The sequence below is a fragment of the Pseudoliparis swirei genome, chromosome 16, assembly GCF_029220125.1.
Source record: "Pseudoliparis swirei isolate HS2019 ecotype Mariana Trench chromosome 16, NWPU_hadal_v1, whole genome shotgun sequence".
Classification (NCBI taxonomy): Eukaryota; Metazoa; Chordata; class Actinopteri; order Perciformes; family Liparidae; genus Pseudoliparis; species Pseudoliparis swirei.
In genome coordinates, this window is record NC_079403.1 from 13762779 (window position 1) to 13785046 (window position 22268).

General features: G+C 42.2%; 1 protein-coding gene across 4 annotated transcripts in view; it reads right to left on the reverse strand.

Moving 5' to 3' along the window:
* Positions 1-22268, reverse strand: part of LOC130206361 (myosin-9-like) — a 98288-nt gene that overhangs the window by 19326 nt on the left and 56694 nt on the right. For all 4 annotated transcript variants that reach the window (XM_056434291.1, XM_056434290.1, XM_056434292.1 and 1 more), the window contains 9 exons: positions 21587-21745; positions 18437-18667; positions 18027-18257; positions 16255-16356; positions 15934-16010; positions 15491-15623; positions 14253-14490; positions 8790-8874; positions 6219-6330 (listed from right to left, as the gene is read on the reverse strand). In XM_056434291.1, coding sequence (XP_056290266.1) covers positions 6219-6330; positions 8790-8874; positions 14253-14490; positions 15491-15623; positions 15934-16010; positions 16255-16356; positions 18027-18257; positions 18437-18667; positions 21587-21745 — 1368 coding nt within the window. The remainder of the gene's footprint in view (positions 1-6218; positions 6331-8789; positions 8875-14252; positions 14491-15490; positions 15624-15933; positions 16011-16254; positions 16357-18026; positions 18258-18436; positions 18668-21586; positions 21746-22268) is intronic.

Sequence of the window (22268 nt, forward strand, 5' to 3'; positions counted from 1 at the left end):
AAAGAAATGAAAAATATTGTGGGGATTTAAGCTGTTAATGGATTTTCCATCTTTTCTATTCTACATGGAGCCGTGGAGGAGTATCACGTTGCACAGTTGCTGTCCAGGACAAAAGTGCCTTTTCACTAAAACATACCAAGCTGTCCAAGGTCGGGGGATAGCCATAACTCAAAGTTAACTTTAGGAAAGAAATCAGAAACAGACAGCCTGGTGGTTGCTATCAAACCGCCAGAGCCGAATATGAGCCATTACTCTGTTCCACTCAGCTCATCAGAGCACATCCTCTCATCAAATTAATGAACACATTTATTGTTAAACACGTTCATATAAAACATTCATTCATTCTGTCTAATTAAAAGACCCAACAGGCCTGACATCACTTAAATATGCATACTTATCACTCACAGGGTCTGAATTAAAGATCTACAGGCGTGTGTGTGTGTGTGTGTGTGCGCGCGTGTGCGAGTACACTGTATGTGTGCATGTGCGAGTACAGTGGCAGGAGAATGAGGTTCTCTAAGCAGGTCTTCTCACTCTCGGCTTAATGGTGATAATCATGGCGTGACCCAACATTAAGACCATGTGTGTGTATGTTTGTGCGTGTCCCACTCTCCCTAATGGTGACGATGATGACATGTTCTCCATTAGACATGTTCTCCATTAGACTAGCCAGTGGGCCACAGCAGAGCGAGTATATTAATGATGCTGATGATGGCTTCTTTAATTACCTATGTCTGCTGCTGCATGGCCTCACTCCTTTCCCCGTCCTTTTCATCGCTAACTCTCCTACGCATGCTGCTGGGTTATTTATGAATGGCTGCCATATTTGAAGTCCCCTTTCTTGTTTGTAACTACATTACCAGCTTGGGAGATGATTCCCACCCACCAGCTGGATGAAGTTACCACATCTATCCTGTGGTATTTTAAACTATAGTGGACACTCTGGCTCCGTTGGGGGGTGCAGACCGGAATGGGTCCATACATCTGGACAAAGTCTTCTTTACTTTCTTTACTACACACAGTTTCTGAATATAATCATAACAATCGCCAATTTCAGACAGCATTTCTCAAATGTGCAGCAGCACAAAAGAACAATTTTAGATTTTTATTGTTGCTGTATTGTTTAGTGATGAGCTGATGCAGCAAGAGTTTAGAAAAACACGACGAGCCGCGTTGTTATTTTTTCTGCACCTTAATAAAATGTTGGAAAATATAATAATGTAGAGGTGGGAGGCATTTATTTTTTTATTTTCCACTACATGATTGATTTGTAGGAAACAATTTCTGCAAACACACACAAAACGTGCCGAGGCCGATCTCATTTTAAAGGCCCTCAGTTCACTCTACAGAACAGTGAAGGAGGCCACAACTCAGCAATGCTGGTTATCAGTGAACATCAGAATATGTTCTCTTAGAGAACCACTTATATATGAGAAGTAGGATATATTTACGAAAACATTTTAATGTTAATAACCGTGCATATCTAAGTAGTCTTTAGTCCTTGGCTCAGACACTGATAATGACTATTGTAAGTCCTTCTTGGGGATATTACAAACCTCTTTTAGAATCTGAAAGAGGATCGCTGAAGAGTTAAACTTGCAGCTGAGGTGAGATGATAAAATGTTGACCTTGAGTAATAACAATAACAGCAATCTTACTTATTTATATGAATTAGACGTCATTATATGAGTGGCATGTGTATTTTGTTAAAAGACTAATCCAACAAGCTTCCTTTACCAAAGTCTCAAACACAGGTATACAAAACTCTGACTGACTGATAGAATTGAGAGAACAAAAGGTTTCAGCAATCCAAGATTTTCCTTCTATGAATGCATCTCTATAACAAAACTAAACATGACCTGAGAATGAGAGAAAATGATATATATCGCTGATAGAAGAGATGCTCGACAATAGTTTGTTTCTACACCAATATTGAACCAATTTTAATTTACTATCAGATCAACGATGTTCATAATCTGCTGTGCATTTAGAAATGTTTCTGGTGCAGCGGCACGTCCACCTGCTGAGCTCTATTGCATTTGAAACTATTGATTATGAACCAATTTGCCATCTCTTCCATGGATCTCACCACCCAGCATCTCTGTTCTTCATGCGCCTGCTCACCCAGAGATGTAGCAGTCAATGCGATAGATAGGACTGTGTCAAATGTCATTTTTGTAGGTTTTCAAATGAACCTTAAATGCCTGTCATCATAGTTTTGACATCATCAACCAATAACGTCAAAAAACAGAAATTGGGAATAGTATGGTTTTGTGTTTTGGATTGTAAGAGTGATGCTCGACAGCCCCGTTAATACAGGTCCGTGCCTCACTGTGGCAGGAAAGAGGTTTTAGTAGCAGAGAAAGTGTTTCTCTCTGAAAAGCTAAACGCCAACAAAAGGCATATGGATTGAAGCATAACATTAACTATGTAATCATAACATTAATCTTATTTCAATAAATGTTGACTTGGGGAGCACCGTATCGCTCGCTGTGTGGAAGAGTGATGGAAAGAGGGGAAGAGGAGGTGGACTATTGCACACAAAGTCTCTGTAATTTATTAATAATAATTTGAATGTCACCGTTATGAATGAAGCTTTTAACTATTGGATGCAGCACTAGTTTTGGATATGATGATATTGTGGTGCTAAGCACAGACATGTCGACCTTTAAAAAGGGAGCCATAGTTTGAATAGAGGATATATTGCTATTCAATTAACATTTGTAAAAGAAAATGCTCACACTTGTATGAATGTATTTACATTACTAACTGTATTGCCTGCAAAAAGCTTTTTTGAAAGGTGGACAACAGGCGCGGAGCCATGCTGTAGCCCCCTGGTGATGCTGAACACCCCATTGGATGAGATGAAAATTTAGAGAGAGAAAAAAAAACATTAAATATCTACGCACCTATCCCACATTTTTCTCTCTTCCCCTTCTTTTAATTTTAACTCATCATGCCATATATGACCCTCATGGACTTTAGCATACAGCGACTTTGAGGTGGAGAGAGAGAGTGTGACAGCGAAGAGAGACACGGAAAGTTACAGAGACAACAAGAACAATAGCAGCCGTGTCTGCTCGACTGTCCATCCCATCCCACAGATGAATTACACGACTGTAGCTTAATGAGCTGTGTTTGAGGGTGATGGGACACACGGACACGCATGCACACACACATTGAACAAATACGAAGGCCATTCCATGGTTAAACAGGGAGACGATTGGACCACTTCTCTTTATTCATCAACTAAACAAATGAGATTCATTTGTCTATCCTCATTTCTCCATCATCTAACCCGTGTGTCTGCGTTTGTGTGTGTGTGTGTTTGTGCAGAAACAGTGATCTAGTGTGGGTCATTTTAAGCTAATTAAGCCTGGCTTGGGGCTTCCATCAGGTATAATGAGTGAGATCAGTGACCAGACGAGAGCGTTCCAGAGACCAACTTTCTCGAGCATCAAGAAAATGAAAATATTGCACACTCATAATTGCAAAGTTCCCTTACACAGGCACATTTTAGAAACAATTGAGCCTGTGATTGACACCTGCAAGTGTGTCAAACATGATTAGATGCCGCAACGTTGGGAAGCTAAACCACCGTCTCGAAAATGGAGGAAAATGGATCAAATTATGTTTCACTTTGTCAACCTCCATGTGCAGAATAAAAAATATTGCTCGTGTATATAAGCAGCAACCAGGCTGATCCTTCTAATTACCCCACTGACTAGAAATTATTAAAGCTACTGTCTAATTGTATTTCTCATCAATAGTTTTACAAAATGTATGGGAAAGAAAACATGCTCAGAAACTTTTGCTATCTGAAAACTTCTCCGCAAATCCTCATTAAGCTGTTTGAAATCGAATACTCCATGCTAAGAGAAGTTGAGGCAAACACACTAATGACTGTGATTTCGTGTGTTGTGTGTGTGGGTGTGTACGTGTGTTTGTGAGTGTGTGAGGGAAAAAGAGTGGGGGCTGATTTGATCAGTCACAAATACACGCCTCATGTTTACCACAACTCGTATTTGAACTGGACTCATGCAGAGGGACAGGATCAAGTGAAGTCAGTGTGTATGTGTGTGTGTGTGTATGTGTGTGTGTGTGTGTGTGTGTGTGTACCCGTGCATGCTGAGCGACCAACATGCAAGCAAAACATGGACTGGCAGATAACATGCAAATCCCTTTCTTCATATCAGAAAAGAAACATTAAAACAACCTGGCAAACACAAACAAGACTTTGCATGTAACACACATACAACACACACACATATACACACTGTGCACACTGTGTACACATTGACACACACACACACACACACACACACAAAGAAAGACAGGCTATCTGAGGTTCAGCTACTGTGCACTGAGGCAATTTGTAATATAGATTTCCTCTATAGGCCACTGTAGTGTACCATTTACCATTTCAAACCCTTTGATTTTTTTTCACCAGCGGATAATTCATCTTCTGCTGGTCAATAACAGAGATTGAGACCTGATGAAGGAGTCATAGTCAGAAGGGCGGTCATCACACTGGTGTTTAAACAATGTTTGGAGTCAAATTCATTGAAAAGCACATCGTTTGTTGAAATGATGGAAGACAGTAAGAACGCAAAGAGGGAGTGCAGGAGGAAACACATATTCAAAGACATGCAGACACGTGTACACACACTCCCAAACAGCTACAGAATAAACTAATGAAGTACACACAGATCTCAGCCACGTGTCTCCATCTCCCCTCCCAAACATAGAATATTTGAAACACACTCAATTATCCCTCCCAGCTGCCTAACAGTTCAGATGGTTGTGGAGACATTTTATTTTTTAAACAGGTTATTTATTCATGTCGTATTGTGATGAATTTAAAGTCATTGAAATGAATCGGTAACGTAAAGAGGAGTGAGTCAACGGCAGTATAACAAAAGTTTTTGGAATCACCGCAACCAAAAAAGGTCCATGGCCACACAGTCATATATGAGGCTGATGGGTCCAGTAGTAAACAAGATTATATGCACAGACAGACAAAGACACACACACACACACACATGACCAAACAAACAAAGATCCCTCCAAGGCATAAGCCAAACTAAAGCTAGAGTGGAAGCCCGCAACTCCCTCAGCAGTCACACAGCTAACGCCGACGTAAAAGGATTTATAACAGTTGATAAATATATGAGGAACTCTTGGCGAGCTCTGGTTGGCTACTGACTGACCGATCGTCTGGCCTAAGTCAGGGTCTTACCGGCCCTGCCTGGGCAATCACTATTGTCAAACCCTGGTGCACTAATGTTACGAGAAAAAGACGAGCCATGCTATGTGGGCTGCATTATTCACAAGGACGGAGTGGAAGAAAGAGTGAGGTGAGGAAGAGCGAGAGAAAGGGAGAGAAACGGAGAGACGGGGAAAGGGTAAGAAAAGAGAGGGACAAAGAACAGGAGAATGCAGAGAGGAAAAGAAAGAAACAGAGGCAAAGGGAAAGAAGAAAAGGAGTAACTATTAGAACTAAATGCAAAATCAAGATCCAAGAGAGCGACTGTGCTCAGGAGTTTAGGACGGAATTCAAAGTTTGTCGAATCTAAATGAACATCAGTTCCCCGTCCTGGCTTTACCCTTAATTATCCATTCTGCCTTTGTACAGCGGCGGCTCAGCTCTGACAACTGCTCTCCCCTGAGACGCCCTCCCCCTTCGCTCCCAGCCAGAACATTAGGGAATATCAGGGAATATTACACCCAGGAATTAACGCTCCAAATCACCTTGCCAGGTTTAGGTCCCGCATACACCCCTCCTTCTCTTGGACAAGATAATCCGGGCTCTAGCACCGGATATATGCCACTAATCATCAAAAAGGTACCGGGGTGGTGGGGAGAGAGTAGAGGAGGGAATGAGAGGAGAGGAAGACCTTGGAGGGCATGGGAGGAGAAGAGAGAAGAGAAAACCTTCACATATGCATTTTAGTATACCTGTTTATTTAGTACAGTAGACACACCTTATAAAGAGGGTAGGGTCACCGACTAAAATCAATCCGCTCCTGGGCAGAAGGCTTATAATGATCACGTTTAAATGATATGAAATGGTATAATTGGTCCAGCTTTCTGTAAGTATCTTAGAATGGTTCAGATGACAAACACCTCGCCTGCGCTGTGTTTCAAGCCAATTCAAACAAACGCTCAGCATTATTGTCAGAAGCTGTGTCACTCGGGTCTGGTGTGCATGTATTCACCTGTTCCTGGGCTTCCTGTTTCTCTCTCTCTGCTCTGAGTTTGTGATCGACGGCCAGCTGAAGATTCCTCCTGAGCTCTGCCACTTCTGTGTGCAGCCTCACAGCCATTGACCTGCACGCACAGCACAACAATTAAATGGAGCAATATACTAGAATAAGGTCAATCTTTTTTTTTTAAACACTCACTATATATATTTTAGTTTAGTTTTTTTGATCATTTAAATATTTTCACTTCATTAATACTAATATAAGAAACCATCCGAAAGACAAATACATTGTAGGTATTTAATTCAAAATGAAGTTTATCCAAAATCAAGATATGTGGGTGTGTTTAAACAGGCCCAGTAAGTATGAGTATGCGTGCGTGTGTGTGCATGCGTGCATGCATGTGTGTGTGTGTGTAGGTGTGTGTGGCAGCCGAGCTAAGGGAATGTGAAGGGGATCAATATGAGGGGGTCTATTCCTGCCACGCAACTGTGCGTCTGTGTGTATGTGAGTCAGTTAGTGTCTGCAAGTGTGTGTGTACACGTGTGCGAGCAAGTTTGTGTGTGCCAGCTGCCCTGGCTACAGCCAGATCAATACGACAAATGATTACCATTTCCACAAACCTCCCTCCACAGCTTCGCTTCGGCCGCTCAGTGAGCCTCAACACCCACCCCCCCAACCTTCTTCACACACACAAAAACACACACACATACACGCGCACACACACACACACACACATTCACCAAAACAAACCAGCCCCACTCTTGACCTGAACCTCAAAAAGCAAATTAAAATGTATATAAAAAATATGTTGGCTTGGTTTTGGGACAGTGAACTAAAGTTCATATATTATAGATTTTACAGTAACAAAAATTTGTTTAATGACTATGCAGTGAAAGATCACAAAGTCAGCATTACACCATTAGTTGTTCACCGGTATTTGTGTTAAATTGACACATGTAAGAAATTCCCAATACATTATGTATCATTCAATATCTACCCCTCTCGCTCTATACATCATTTGTTAATTTTTTAATTAATGATTTAGGCAGTTGACTACCAAAAACCTTGACCTATCACAATTAGATTCTACTTTTTTTCAGGCTGCAACTATCAATTGTTTTTATTTTTAATGAATATGCTGATTTCTCTGTCAATAAATTAATCACTTCATAAAACAGTGAAAACTGCCCATTAGTTTCCCAGAAATTCAAATAGATTTTTCTAAATAACAGATTTTGTCCAACCCAGTCCAAAAGTATATATTTCTATTTAGTTTCTAGGGAAAACGTTCAGATTTTACTTTTAAAAAAGGACTTTTAAATAATTAATACAAATTATTGACAATGCATTTTTTTTTTAATCAATCAACTAATTGGCAAATCATTTCAGCTTCAACCTGAGATATTTTTTTAACATCTTTAATAGACAGAAAAGTTATGTATTCATCATGTAATGATTCAAGAAAGTCAATCAATAGCTGTTTTGAGGCTATACCCAGCAAAAGATTGGGGATTTTAATTAAAATATAAAAAAATCTATTTATATATATTTACATTCTCAAATGTATTCTCATAAATTATAGTGTCTCCAATATATAGAATAATTTACAACATGTTTCAGCACTGAGCTTAAAACTAATAGAGTAACTCAGCGGTCGTAAAAGCGAAGGCAGAACGGCCGAAACAAGAGAAAATGCCTGATAGATTGGCCCATGGAGAGAACACAGGATAGGATGAACAGAGTGGAAAAGAGAAAGGAAAGGAGGAGAGGAGGCATCCTGTGGAGAAAGGAGGGGATTTCCCACAGCACAGATGGAAGCCATTAGTATGGTGTTGTTGCTTAAAAACCTTTCATGTCTTTGCCGTTATTAGATAATTCTGGGTTAACAGTAAACAGCATGGTTCTGCAAATGGATATAATATGCAGACACAGCGATTGTTTTACCATTCACTACCTAAAATTGGTTTAAATGTAATAATTCATAATGTAACCTAAAAAGTCTCCATGCAGAGTTTTGAAATTGTCGGTTGAGGATGAAAATGTTCCATGGCTCAACTAACCATGAACTCCCAATAGGAGGCCGCTGCAGTTAGGTTGTGTCGAAGCCAAAGCCACAACCACAAATATGTGCGCACAAACAGGCGCACACAAACACACTCCACTGGGTGATACATGCTCGCTGATGTCATCACCGCAGCTCTGGTGAAACACAGGGGTCATCCGGGGGTCTCGCCTCTGAACTCTGAACTCCACGACCTAACAGCCGCTTACCCACCGTGTCCCATCAATACACGTTAAGAGTTTTGTTAGATTCACCCGGGAACAGGAGTTCATTTTCCGCTGGGATATCCAAATCTTCAGAAATAATAAAAAGTTAGGCATTTTGCTTTGAAGACTCTCTTAAACAATGCACGTATTTAGAGCTTAGGGCGGTTCTGTTCAACACATGTTCAGTTATACAGCCTACTGTACGCCGCATGCGAAAAAGCTAAATGTTTTTGATTACTGAGTTTACACAGGGGACCATGGGAAATAGGATAAGAGAGGAAGCTTCTTCCCCTCACTCCCTCTTTCCCGTTTTACCTTATTTTCTCCTCTGCTAGCTTTCCCTCATTCAGGCACCCCTCCATCCGCCTCGCCTCCTCTGCACGGGCTGCCAACTCCTCCACTGAGCAGGAGAGAGGGAGGAAAGACAGGGGCAGAAAAGTGTGAGGTGAAGAGCAACAGTTCACTTCAGCGGCTGTTGGTTAGGATTTATTAAAGAGTATTCAAATGGCCAGAGGAAAGAAAAATTATAGATTCTAATAGAGGTATTAAATTGTCGGATGTATTCATTTTGTCTTCTAATTCATTTGAAGAAAGACATACGGATCACAAGAACAAGTATTAATATACAGTACCTTTCATGCTGCAGCAGACCACGGTTTAAAGAATGATTGACACAACTCGAATGTACACAGGTGATTATTGAGCCTCGTCAAATTCAGCGTGAAAATATGAACTGCGAGCCGCCGTCAGAGCAAAACGAACTACGCCGCAGACGAAAGCGCTGAATGCCTTTAGGAGGCAGAGAAGCTAGAAGTGAAAGTATTGCACTGAGACGAGGCAGCAGCCCCTTTTGTTGAGACAAAAAGAAAAAGAGCGCTCCCTGACTCTGCCAGTAGATGGCACTCTTCACCTTGAGCAAGCCGCGAGAGCTCGCGCTCCTGACTGCATCCCTTCAATCATGTTCCCTTTTCCCCTCCGTCTACATGCAATAAAACCCCATTGTCCTACACTTAGTAGTTTAGCACATGGAGCGGTTCCTTGGTTAGCTTTGCTTATGCAGGCCCTTTTTAGTTTGAATTTTAAATTTAGGATTTGACCCCTCCTGCTTTTCTTTTGTTCTTTATACCATTTTGTGAGTCATTGTTTCTTCATAGCTCTTAAAGCCTTTTCACTACATTAAATATTATTTATATTGAATATAACATAAACTGTCAGCCATCGGTGGTCAAGGCTGGTGAATATTGAGGAGGTGTGTGCGCTGAATATGTAGAGGACGGACCTTGACTTTGTGGGCATGCAAGTGTATTTGTGTGTGAAATTTACAGAATGACGGACCTTGACTTTGTGGGACAGACTGAACCGGGAGAAGCTAAAAACTAATAGCAGAATTGAGGGGAAGGAGAAAAGAAAATCTACATTTAATAAAGCCATGATTCATTTATGATTTTGCAGCATCCAAACTATTTAAACTGAAGCCCTAGGAAAATTGAAGCGGCAACTGGAATTGCTAAATATTTAACGATGCAAAAACACTCTTATTTGTGTGCGCAGGCGTCTCTACCTTGGCTATTTCACTAACCCTCAAGGTGAAAGTTTGTTCTGAATCTCAATAATCAATAAAGCAGAGACATGAAAACTCAAGTGTGAGATCAAATTCACAATTAAAGCATTAGTTGTGATGTGACCTCTGTGACACCTCCCACCAGTGGAGGCCACAGAGAGAGCAATTAGCTGCATAGATTGCACACACACACACACACGCACACACACACACACACACACACACACACACACACACACACACACACACACACACACACACACACACACACACACAGAAAATCAAATGGAAGGAAAGACATCTTTCGATAAAAAAACAATTTAAAAAAACAAGAAAATACACACAAGTAGGAAGCAGCAAACATACAGCAGGAGTGTATATACGATGTGTGGTATATTTAGCTTAGTTTGATGACCAAATGCTGCAAAAATGTCCCACAATAAAAGAGGATCCGCAGAGGATTGTGGATTTCTCAGCAATCAATTATTCTTAATAGCTTAAAATAGATTCTGCATTTCCACTCCATGGCTCTACTTAACTCCCTCTTTTGGGGTTTTCCATGAGCAGAAGTCTTGGATAGTTTTCCCAAGTGAGCCGAGCTGATATTAGAACACTTACTGGTCTCTTGCCTCGAAACCCGCCATTTTTGAAAAGCCAAGCTTTTTAACAGCAATTAGAATTTTTACTCACTCTCCCCAGATTTTTTGTAAAATTTCCGCCCACAGAACTACGGCGTGCGCTATGCCATACAACATTTGACAAATTGCTGACCTCTGTCTGGTTGCCAACGGAAGGATTCGGCGGATGTTGTGTTGAAGACGATGTCAGGCGGTTTCACAGCGATCAGTTGAGAATCTGGCCGACACCGAGTGGGGACAATCGGCAGCGGAATACCAAATAGAGAGAAGGACCCGGCACCAAGAGTGAATGAAGTCGAGGCGAACCACGCAGTGGAAATGAGACAAAATACCGTGGGTCTTTTACTTTCTCGACCCTTTAACACAGGCTTCACAATTTAAGGTATGACATTAGTTCATAATCTAATCTCTCCTTCTCAATGCCTTCAAAAGGGCTTCGAAGCCCATCATACAGCATCAGTTTATAATCACAGATCTGCAGTCAGATTACCCCGCTCTCATAGCTAACCTTTAACATGAGAGGGACGAGAACCCGGCTAACCCAGAATCAGTGGTTGGAGCTGGGCTGGGCCCTGCCCGCCCCTCATAAAAGCTTCATAAGGCTTCATACGGGCTTCCTTTGGCTTTGTTGGGGGATTCGTAGCGGGCTAAGGTGCTCCCGAGAGACGTCCCAAAGCCTCCCTAGACTCACTCCCTCTCTTTCTGAAGTTTCATGGGCTTGCAACACTGCTTTTGTGTATAAGCCAAAAGGTGCAGGCGCACAGCCGCACACAGTCACGCACACAAATACACCACGAGAAGAAAAAAATACAAATAAATCATATGCACACAACAGTGAACACTAACAAAGACAAAGAGCAACACACACTCACGTCGAACCTGAAACTCACACACATTCACCCCAACACACTCCCCTCTTGCTCTCTCCTCCTCGCTTTATTTACAATCCTCTGGCAGCGGTACAAGGGCCCGGGGCTATAACACACGGCACCTAATGCTCAAACTGCCAGGTAATCTCATGTCTGACATCCCCCTTTGATAGAAACTGATCAATAGACTCTTGTAAAGGAGTCATTTTCTCTGATGTTTCTACCAACCACTTCTCTCTATATCGCTATCTCTCTCCCCTTCTCTCTCTCTCTTTCCCCACTTCTCTTTTATTAGCCATACATTTATAATTCATATTTCAGCGGGGCCAAGTTTGCTCTGAGACAAAAGGGGGGCTTATTTGTGTAATAAAGAACAATGGTGGTGAAATGATGGGGAGAAATGCCGGTGTTTGCTGCTGGTTCCGGTGAACAACAGTTTTGGGGATCGATAGAGTGTGAAATGGGATTATAGCTAGTAATAGAGGTGAATTGGAGGAGAGAGGCATGTGCACGTGTGCGTCCAGGGATCCAGATTGGATAGCAGCACACACACACACACACACAAATACACACACACACGCACACAATAATGATTTCATCATCTTTAGGCAGATGCACATCAGTAGCACAGAGGGGTGGTAATATCACATTTCTGTTTTTGTGGAAGTGTGGAAATATGGATATTGTGTTTTTGTTTATGCTGTTATTTCATTTGTGGTCACACAGCATCACATTTATTTCACATTACAGCCAACCTTACAACACATCTTATTTGCGATGGAAGCTGACTCCATCAGCCATACTTGAATATTTTAAAATATTCATCCTTGCTTGAGTTTCATAGGAAGGTCCTATAAACAAAATGTCCCAAACATTTAACCAACCATTTGGGTTATAAGTCGTACCGTTTTCTGTGAATCTGATTATTAACACAATCTTAGTAACACAGCTTTTCTATTTGTCTGAATACTTTATAAAAAAATCGAGCCACAAATTAGTTCAAATGAGCCACATATGGTGTAAATGCAACACATGTACGGTACACACACTCTCAGCTCGGTGGAGTTTAGTGTTGTGTGATTTACTCTCTGGACTGACTATTTAGTAAGAAACATAATATCTAGTAAAGTGGAAAAATGCATGCAGTCAGAGATTGACATTTAATTTGACACATACAGTTATGTGCTTGGTTTAAGGACTTTTTTCTTTCTGTTTTTAATCACCCTTTTCATTCCTGACTCTCTGGCCACAGTCTGATTGAATCCAGCTGCCTTCAGCTGCTTCATTCTCATCTATACGACACTTCTCTGGTTCCCAACTCATCCTCCGTTTCTTTTCGCCCCGTGGACATTCCCTCTAGCTGGCCACAGAGACCTTTTATTATAATATTCCATAAGCCTACTGCCTTTTCTTATTTTACATGATGCCTTTTTGTGTTTTTCTACACAGTCTAACAATCTGTATTCTAACCTGTTCTTTTTCAGTCTATTCTATCCTACACCTGATCTACTATTATCAATCTCCACTCAAGATGTAGTTTTATAAAACAAAAATAACCTCAATAAGGACTTCATGTTAATAAAAAAGACCTTTTGTCCACAACAGTAATTTCTCAAGCTGACTCCTCACCCTGTCTATTCAGGCTGCTGCTATATCCAGGTAAACAATGCCCCCTTTCTTATAATAATGCACCTTTATTATTCTTAAGTCATTACAATAGGCTCTACGTTGCTGGATTGTATTTGCCAAAGGTAAAAGGGGAATAATATGTGGTTTTGTGTGGAGCGTAGAGTTGAGGGAATGGGTTTTGATCACAGACAAAGGCCAAGCTACACAGCGTTGTCCTTCTGTCTCTATCTTGTTAATGAGCAGTGTTCACCGAGCAAGCCAGCCACTCTCTGCCACGGAGAAAGACCTCGGATTCATCTCTCTATGGACAATAGGTGAGTGTGTGTGTGTGTGTGTATTTGTACCTCGGAGAGCAAGTGTGTATGTTCTAATTAAAGCAGTTGGAGTTGGGAGAAATGGCTATGTGTGTGTGCGCGTGTATGTGTGTGTGTATGTGAGGTGTTTGCCTGGCGTGACCGTAGATGTGTACGTTAATTCTTAATGAGACATTTCTGTACCCAGTGAGACCCAGCCATCACCATTCCTCCACAAACACACTACGACAAAGGCCACCATCAGGCACGCACGCACACACATGCACACACACACACACACACACACACACAAACTAGATCATTACCATACCGCCAAAGCAGTGTGTCATTAAATCAAACCTCTAACTACAATGTGTGTCTGTGTGTCTGTGTGTGTGTGTGAGTGTGTGAGTGTGTATCTGAGTTAACACTGCGTGCAGACAGCTCCCAACCAAAATCACCACTTCGCTGTAACACTGCTGGCTAATTTGAGCTACCTGATTGAGCTAACAGGAGTGTGGCTGGTTCAAAACCAAAGGAGGGGAACACTGCACAACTTCTCCAGCGTCTCATCTGCTTCTGATGGGATACATCAACAAACAAGAAAAGCAGGGCACCCACACCACTTTCTCAACTTAGCAGGCCACTAAACACACCCACTAAATGCGGGTAAATATAAAAATATACGATTTGGTAAAAGACAGCACATGTATTCAATATATTTGATGGATAAAGGGACAGATGGATGGATGAAATGAGTTACTGATTGATTATTGACTGATTGCCACCTGTCACTTGCAGATTGCAGCGCCGCTCCTCCAGCTCTCGACTCAACTGCCTGGCACGACTGCTCAGACTCTGTTTCTCTCTGATGGCACTCCTCATTGTCTCCTCCCCCTTCAGTAACTCTTCCTGAAGTCTCTGGACCTCTGCTCTCTGTGCATCCACCTCGCAGCTCCGTCTCGCTGCCTCTCGTCTGGCCTCCTTCAGCTCCTCCTCTGCCTGTCTGAGAAGTGCCACATGTACCTGCAGCATAAGTAAGGGCCAAGAGTTAGAGTGGATAAGTGACGGCGTGGTGTTGTGGCCCCGGTCGCATCAAGCGTCTTGCGAGATTCTGCCGAGAATGCATTTCACACTTGCCATGAAAAGGAGCCTAAGATGTGTGTGAGTGACAACTTATTATTTGATTTGTATTCCCCTCTTACATTTGCTTTTATCCATGGGAAACCTTCACTGAAACATAGAAATAAACAAAAATACATGATTGCCTCTGTCGTACAGCTAGAGAAACAAAGGCGGTGGACATTTGGTCGCTAGCTTCCAACTTGAAAACCATGTCCGATCTGTTTGGCGTTGTCATAATGCAATTAGAAAGTCCTGCCCACTTTACATATACTCCACCTTTGTAGTGTATGTAAATATAACCTGTGTCCCACCCCGACACATTGTTTTACGAGAGGAGAACATGGTACAGTGTATGTGTGTGTGTTTGTGAAAATAAACGTGTCCATGCATATGACATTCTCGGTAAGCATGACAGGTCTATCACTTGTATGTGCCAGAGGACACACAAATTAATGTGTAAAATCAAATGCTCCCACTTGCACCTCGACTGCACACATACACATGAATGATGTTACTGTGACTGCCAGCAGTGTTGGCACTCTGCCAGGCCGCAGTCGCCACTTTGAGTAATTTTAATGTTTAGTGTCCCATTGAGCTCTTAATTGGAGTCAATTTCAACAGCCTTGGCACGTTCGGTGCTTTAATTAATGGCAAGGCAATTTGTTTCTGCCAGACAATCACGGGACAATCGCATGAGTGGTGGGGTGTGTGGTGCCCGTGGAGGTGGGCTGACTACTCCTCTTTGGGAACTTCAATTGAATCTCCAGCTGCTCCAGCATACGCAACATTTTGGACGGTATATGAGGCGACTGAATTCAAAAGTAAGGAGGGAAAAGGTCGAAAATAACCTGTCTATCTCTAAATTAGAGGACAGGTCCGCAGATATCCATCCCTTGAATACCTTTTGGGTGTCCGCCAGCTCATGCTTTAAGCGTGTGACTTCCTTTTTCAGATGTATCACTTCCTGTTCCAGCTGGCTGCGATTGCACATGTTTGCAACAAGACTTTGCTTCAGCTCTGCTTTTTGCTGGGCTCTACGGGGAGGAAAGCAAAGACTGACTGGCCCGTGTAAAGAATGCAAAGTACCAATCAACACAGAGAAAGTACACCAGATAACAAATAAGCATAATGATCAGGACATAATTTCACTAGGATATTGTGTTCATTAGTATGTGTAGATAGTATATATAGTTATATAGCTAGTGTTCCATTTGGCATGCAGGCTGTTAAGAGAATGAGAGAGGGGAGGGGGCGGAGGCAGATGGGAAGGGCACCAGAGGCGAGACAAGGACAGGAACCGGGATCAGCAGAGGAGAATGAGAATTTTATAGACTCAGTTATTACTGTCTCTCCAGCTCTGACTTCATCTGAAGAATAGCCTTTTCACACTCCGCGAGGCGCTCAACCTGCTCAGTGCAGCGCTGAAACACACACACATGCAGATACACGCACGCAAAAATGTGGGTGCTGGAATGTAGCAATGTAATGTAATTAATTTGTTGTCAATGTGAATCTTAAACAAACAAAGAAAAGTCAGAGTTATTTTTCAATATAGGAAGATGTTTAATGTAACTCTAAGTCCAGTATATCTTTTCATGGTTAAGTGCAGTGAAAATATGTCCATCTGTAATTTAACGTATACGCCAGAACACTGTATGACTTTACCTTCTGCAGCGGCTCTTTGTGTCCCAGCAGGCTGAGGTACTCCTCATCAGAGTGACAATGAGTCTGTTGGTATAGCTGGAGGTCACACTCCAACATCACTTTCTATAAGTAGAGAGGGCAGATGAGTTCGGTAAAGAGAAAGAAGAAAATGTGTTAATATTTCATACTCATTTATTTAAATGTTATTGTTTTTTGTTACTCTTTATTATTTTGTTCTTTTTAATTTGGATCCCCATTAGCTTTCACAAGGTGTCCGCTAGTCTTCAACGAAAAAATTACAATAAAAGAAATTCAAAAACAGTTTCAATAATACAAGAAAGGATAAAACAAGCCTGTTATATTAGGGAATGTTAGGGATCGTAAAATAAGGGGAAATGGCACTACATGTCAAACAATACACCACGATGTCTCACAATGGAAACAAACACGACACTGTAACAAACGAACAGCAACAAAAATAGCAATCATGATTGCAAAAATGATCCTTAGGATTCAAAAACAGCAAGAACGTGGGTGGTGTTAGTCACTGGAAACTAAACCACCAAAATGAAAACAATAACTGACTTTAAAAATAAGTAACAAACGGTTTAATTTGTAATTAATTGCATTTGAACAGATTATAAGCATTAGTTTACTAATACATGAGAATGACAGTGACAGTAATTAAAAACATCACTATGTCTTCCACTCATTTGTGAATTGTTTTGTTGTATCACAGAGTACAGAGACACAAAGCCTTGATGTTCCAAGCACAGCTAACAAAACCCTTGTAACATATTATAATATAACTAATGCAATGAGTACATACAGATCTTAGCAATGTTCTCTAAATTACAGAGGAATTTCTCTTTGGAAAAAAGACCTTGACGCTCATTGTGTTTTCTAAATCTAATGCTAAATGTATCACAAGCCTTAATCTTTGCCCTTTAACTACTGTCCTTTATATAGGCAAATTATGTTACTAATTCAAAAGTGGACATCTTTGTCGGAAAGGAGAGGAATCCCACGTCTTATAGTTTTCATCTTTACATTAGAGAAATATTATCCCTGTTCAGAATACCAATGGACCAGAATCGAGATAGCATTACGATACTATACAGGGTAAGAAATGTTGCTTTTTCCATTTGTGCTCAAGCGTGATTTTAAACTTGTATTTTTATAAATTTGAAGTTATTTCACTTATTTCTTTCAATTTAGTTTTTCTTGTAAACAGAGAATTAAGACATTAGTGATGTTAGGGTTAGCTGAGCCCAAGAGTTGCACGAGGTAGAGAATCAGCAGGATGTGCAGCTCCATAAGAACTCCTAACCTCTTGATAGGCGCCTCACAATCAAAGTCATTAGCCAGTGTAATAAAGGGCCTGAGATACAGCCATTCTTCAGCAGCCTAACTCTTTTATAACCAACAGATTAAAGTTGATTGGATTAAAATGACATTCTGCCCGTCTGACCTTGGCGGCAGCAGTTAAATTCATCCAAATTAAATTTCTCCGTAATAAAGATGATTCATTTGTTGCCTGACGTAGTAAATATAAAGCAGAAAGAAAAGAGAACAGATTAAGTGACCCGCTCCAGTGCACTCATGCACAAATGCGCACACACGCATCCTCTTGGGTGCAATGACACGTGCACACAAAGGCCCGTGCATGCCCTCACACAACATTGATGGAGCTGGCAAGCACCTGGGAGCTCATGCGAAAAGGACAAAATCAGTATGGATGTATGTCTATGTTGTTGTTGTTGTTGTGTCTACATGTGCATGCTGGTCCTGACCTGCTGTTTCATTGTGTCTGCCTGCTCCTGCAGGGATCCCACCAGGCCTTGAAGATGCTCTGCTTTCTGTTGACTCTCCCTCAGTAGATTCTGGTTGGCCTGGAGCTCATCCGTCAACTGGTCCAAAGCCTCCTGGGCGTTCTCCCATTGCCCAACCTTTCCCAGCCACCGCTGCTCCATCTCAGCGCGCTCTTCCTTCACCGAATGGAATGCCAATTGGGAATCTCGTAGCTGCCAATATATATATATTTTTTATTATGGCAATGGGTGCATTTCAAACTGCGTTTCAGTCAATGCATTGAAGACATCTTGTACAAACAATTGTAGCCTATTTAATTAGTTGGGAAAATCTCTTCACATGGTGCTAAAAAAGAAAAATGCAATAATGATAATATTCTGCTATGCTATACCTGTTGCTGTGAATACTGTAGTTCCTCTTCCAAAAGCTCCACTCGTCCTTGCACCCCATGCACCTTCTCTATGGCTGCTGCGTACTTTTGTCTAAAAATGGCTACTGTTTCTTTCTGCTCCTGGGCTTGTAAACCGGCATCTCTTATCACCTCCTTGGCTCCTTTCAGCTGCTGATGAAGAAGTTCCATCTCAACCCGCTGCTTCTTTAGCTTCCCTTCCAATGCCTCGCCCTGCGAGCAAACACAGTGAAGTTAAGCACGAATGATGAGAATAAACCGTGGCTCTTTATTTAAATGGACCAGCTCTAGTCTCAGGGTATGGTAGTGTGACCGAAAAACTTGTAAAAAATTACGGAGAGTAGCATGTTGAGTCCCCCAATGTGTTGCAAGTAACTGGTGAGAAAAGCAGCAGAAAGACTGAATGTATGTACAAATAAACAAAACTGAATAAATTTGGAGAAATGTTTAAACTGTAACAGCAACAACCATCACCATCATAATGCTAAAAAATCAAAGAGTGACACCGGTCGCCTCATCTAGAGTCAACGTGCCTGGAAAAGTGTTGTCAAACATGGTGCAATACGCTATTCTGTAACCGCACTCATAATGAAAGGGGAACCCAGGAAGTGAAACCGGGCTTAATCCCGGTGTTACCTAAGGAATCCTAGTGTAGCTCACCTTTCAAGGGGAGAGGTGGAGAAAGTTAAACCCGCTCTCACACTCATTTTGAGTTCATCCACGTTAATCCCGCTGTAATCTGGATCAGAACATGAGGGTTTACGACTAATGACAGCCAACTAGTTAGATTTCAGAGGTTCACCGCAGCTTGGTGTAACCAGGGATTAGCTCGGCCCATGTCGGACTAACACACGATGGAAGGCAGTGTGACTGGGTAAACAACTTGCTCATGTATAGGAAAGACACAAATCAGAGGAGAGAAGAGGATGGAGCGGCACCATCAACTTTTATTCTCGAGTTCAGAGTCAAAACTGAACAACCTGTGTAGGTGTATGTGCGTGTGTGTGTGGGGACTGTTAAAAACCATTGAATCTGCCCATGTGCACTCGATTTTGTTCAAGTGTGATGATGAATGTTTTACCCAAGGTTACACAAGATAACACTTTTAAAGTCGCACACACAAGGCAAAGTAAGGTGTCATGCGCCAACTTGACCGATTCCAGCTGAACGTTATGCGTTGCTTCATCTCTGCCTCAGTATTTCTCCTTTTAATGTATCCACTTCTGTCCAAACACAAATGTTAGATGGAGCATTTCATTCTGTCGCGGGATGAAAGGCCTTATAACGAGGCTTAATGGGAACGCCGTGGCTTTCTTGTGACCATAATCAGGAGCGTGTGCTTTGTGGAAACAAACAGCCCTGATTAAGTATGATAGGAAACACATCGCTTTGACCCCTCATTTGGCCTGGCATTTCAGTATTCATGGCTGTCACATGACTACCCAAGATGACCCTCGTATGAATGGAGCTTTCTTATTCTCCTCTACTTTTCATTCTGTATCTCTCGGCCCGTCCTTCCCTCTCTGTCAGTGCGTTTACATGCAATCGAATTATTGGCTTAGTCGGACTGAAATCGAATTATCCGTTTCATGTAAACACCTTAGTCGGACTATGTGCGGTCCGACTTCGGTCCGATTAACACCCCTGGATAGCTCGGTCCGATCCAGTTGATAATTCGACTCTCGCGGCATGTAACTCTGAATTCGATTCGGAACTGGACTTTGCGTCTTTGCGCATGCTCGAGATCCCGCCGCCCACCCTCCTCCCTCCCTCCCATGTCGTGACCCGGAAGTCGAAAGAGACGATAAATTGTTTCTGCCGGCCAGGTTGCAACAAATAACCAGTCCCGCTGCTAACCATGTTGGTGCCCTAAGCATAACTCCTCATGATGCCCCCCTGAGATCGGGTCTGTGTGCGCGGATGTGTCGGCGCGCATCACGGCAGAGCGATGCGACCCGAGAAGTGTTAACGGGGGGGGGGGGAGTTGCTGAGCGATTAAATATATCTCTTGTTCTGCCTGTTTTTCTGCCTAAAAGGCGCCTAATATTTCTAGACTGAAATAATATCGGCATTATAATTATTATAACTATGAGGATTTTATTAGTTGCCTATTTTGTGGTGCCCCCTCAGGACTTGGTGCCCTACGCGCAGCGCGTCGTGCGCGTTATGGGAGCGGCGCTGCAAACAACGCTATGGAGAACACAAGAGCCACCACACATTTCTGGACCGAAGAGCAGACAGAATTTATGCTTAATGTATTGAAGGAGTTGAACATACTAAAGTTCATGGTTCTTTCTCGAAATGTTGATGTTGTTGTTGGTGGTGGTGAAGAGGTCAAGCGGAAATGGCTGTATCACCACGAGTTGTAATGAAAACAGCGCCACCTATCGTATCGGATATGACATGCTTTCGGCCAATGATTCGAATTACTCACTGCCATGTATATTGGGATAACAGCTGATCCCCCAAAAGATAGCATAGTCCGACTAAAGCAAGATTCGAATTATACCATCATGTAACCGCACTGAGTGTTCGTGTTTGTGTCCAAGTGGATGTGAGAGGTTGACAAACAGCGGGGTCATCTTGTCTTGTTTGGTCATTCAGATGATGCAGATGGGGATGGAACGAAGTTGACTACAAAATAAAGCTTGACTGCTGTAAACGGGTCAGTTTATTGTTCTTGGCAGAAGACAGACTAGTTGATTGTCTACTGGGATTCAGATCTATGGACCCACAGAACCAAAAGGACATTCTCTTTTTTTCTTTTAATGTTGTTCACTGGATTAACGCAATAGATTGTTAGGCTGTAGGATCATGGCTCGAACTGATTGACAACTGAATACACAAAAGACTTGCCGTCTCAGCGGCCATGTGCTGCTGACTTAAACCGCCCTTGAGCTTCGTGACCTCCGACTCTCGATCCTTCAGCCTGCTCTGCATTTGGCTGAGCTCAGAGTTGTTCTGCTTCAATCGGCTGTGAAGCAGGACACTCCTCCGGCTCCAGCGTTCCGCATCAATCTGGTGAGCCTGTTTCACAGCTTCCAAGTCAGAGTTCAACTGATCTATAGCTCCTTCTAGAGGGGAGGTGGAGTTGAGCGAAGGTGAAGAGCGGAAGAGAGGATGCTTCCTTACCTGTTGCTGACCAGTACAGAGCTGGTCATGTAGCTGCTGCTGCTCTTTCTCTATAAGGCGCTCGATATCGCTGAGCTTTTCGCTGAGCTGACACGTCTCATCCTGGTGTCCTCGGACCTTGAGTTTCAAGTGTCTCACCTCGCCCTTCAGGGCTGCCACCTGAGTGGAAAAAAACAAATGAGAAAGAAAAAGAGAGGAAAAAGATGAAAATGGAATAACTTTATGTAGAGATACAAAGCACACACAGACAGAGAAAAAAGGCAGCGAGGGGGCGGCAGTAGCCTAAAAGTGAGGGAATCAGGCTTGAGTCAAAGAGTTTCCCAGTTTAGTCTCAGGACCAGTTGGGAAAATGTGGGCACGGCAGACATGAATGAGTAACGATTTCCCCTTTCCTTAGCTCCAACTTTCGAGGAGCCTTTGAGCAAAGTGCTGCACCTCCCACAGCTCTATTGCAGCTGCTCAGAAGCCAACCGAACAAAACTGTTGCTGGTTTGGGCATTTCCCTTGAGTAAATATGTGCAACTCTGTGGGTGTAAAACAGGTCATTGTTGGAGCACAATAAAAAACACAGGGGTGCTCACTCAACGTAGCCTCCGCATATAAGAAAAAAACAAAAAATTTTAATTTGAAAACTACCTGGAATTGAATAAAAAAGCCCTGAAACTGATTTAAAAACCCCAAA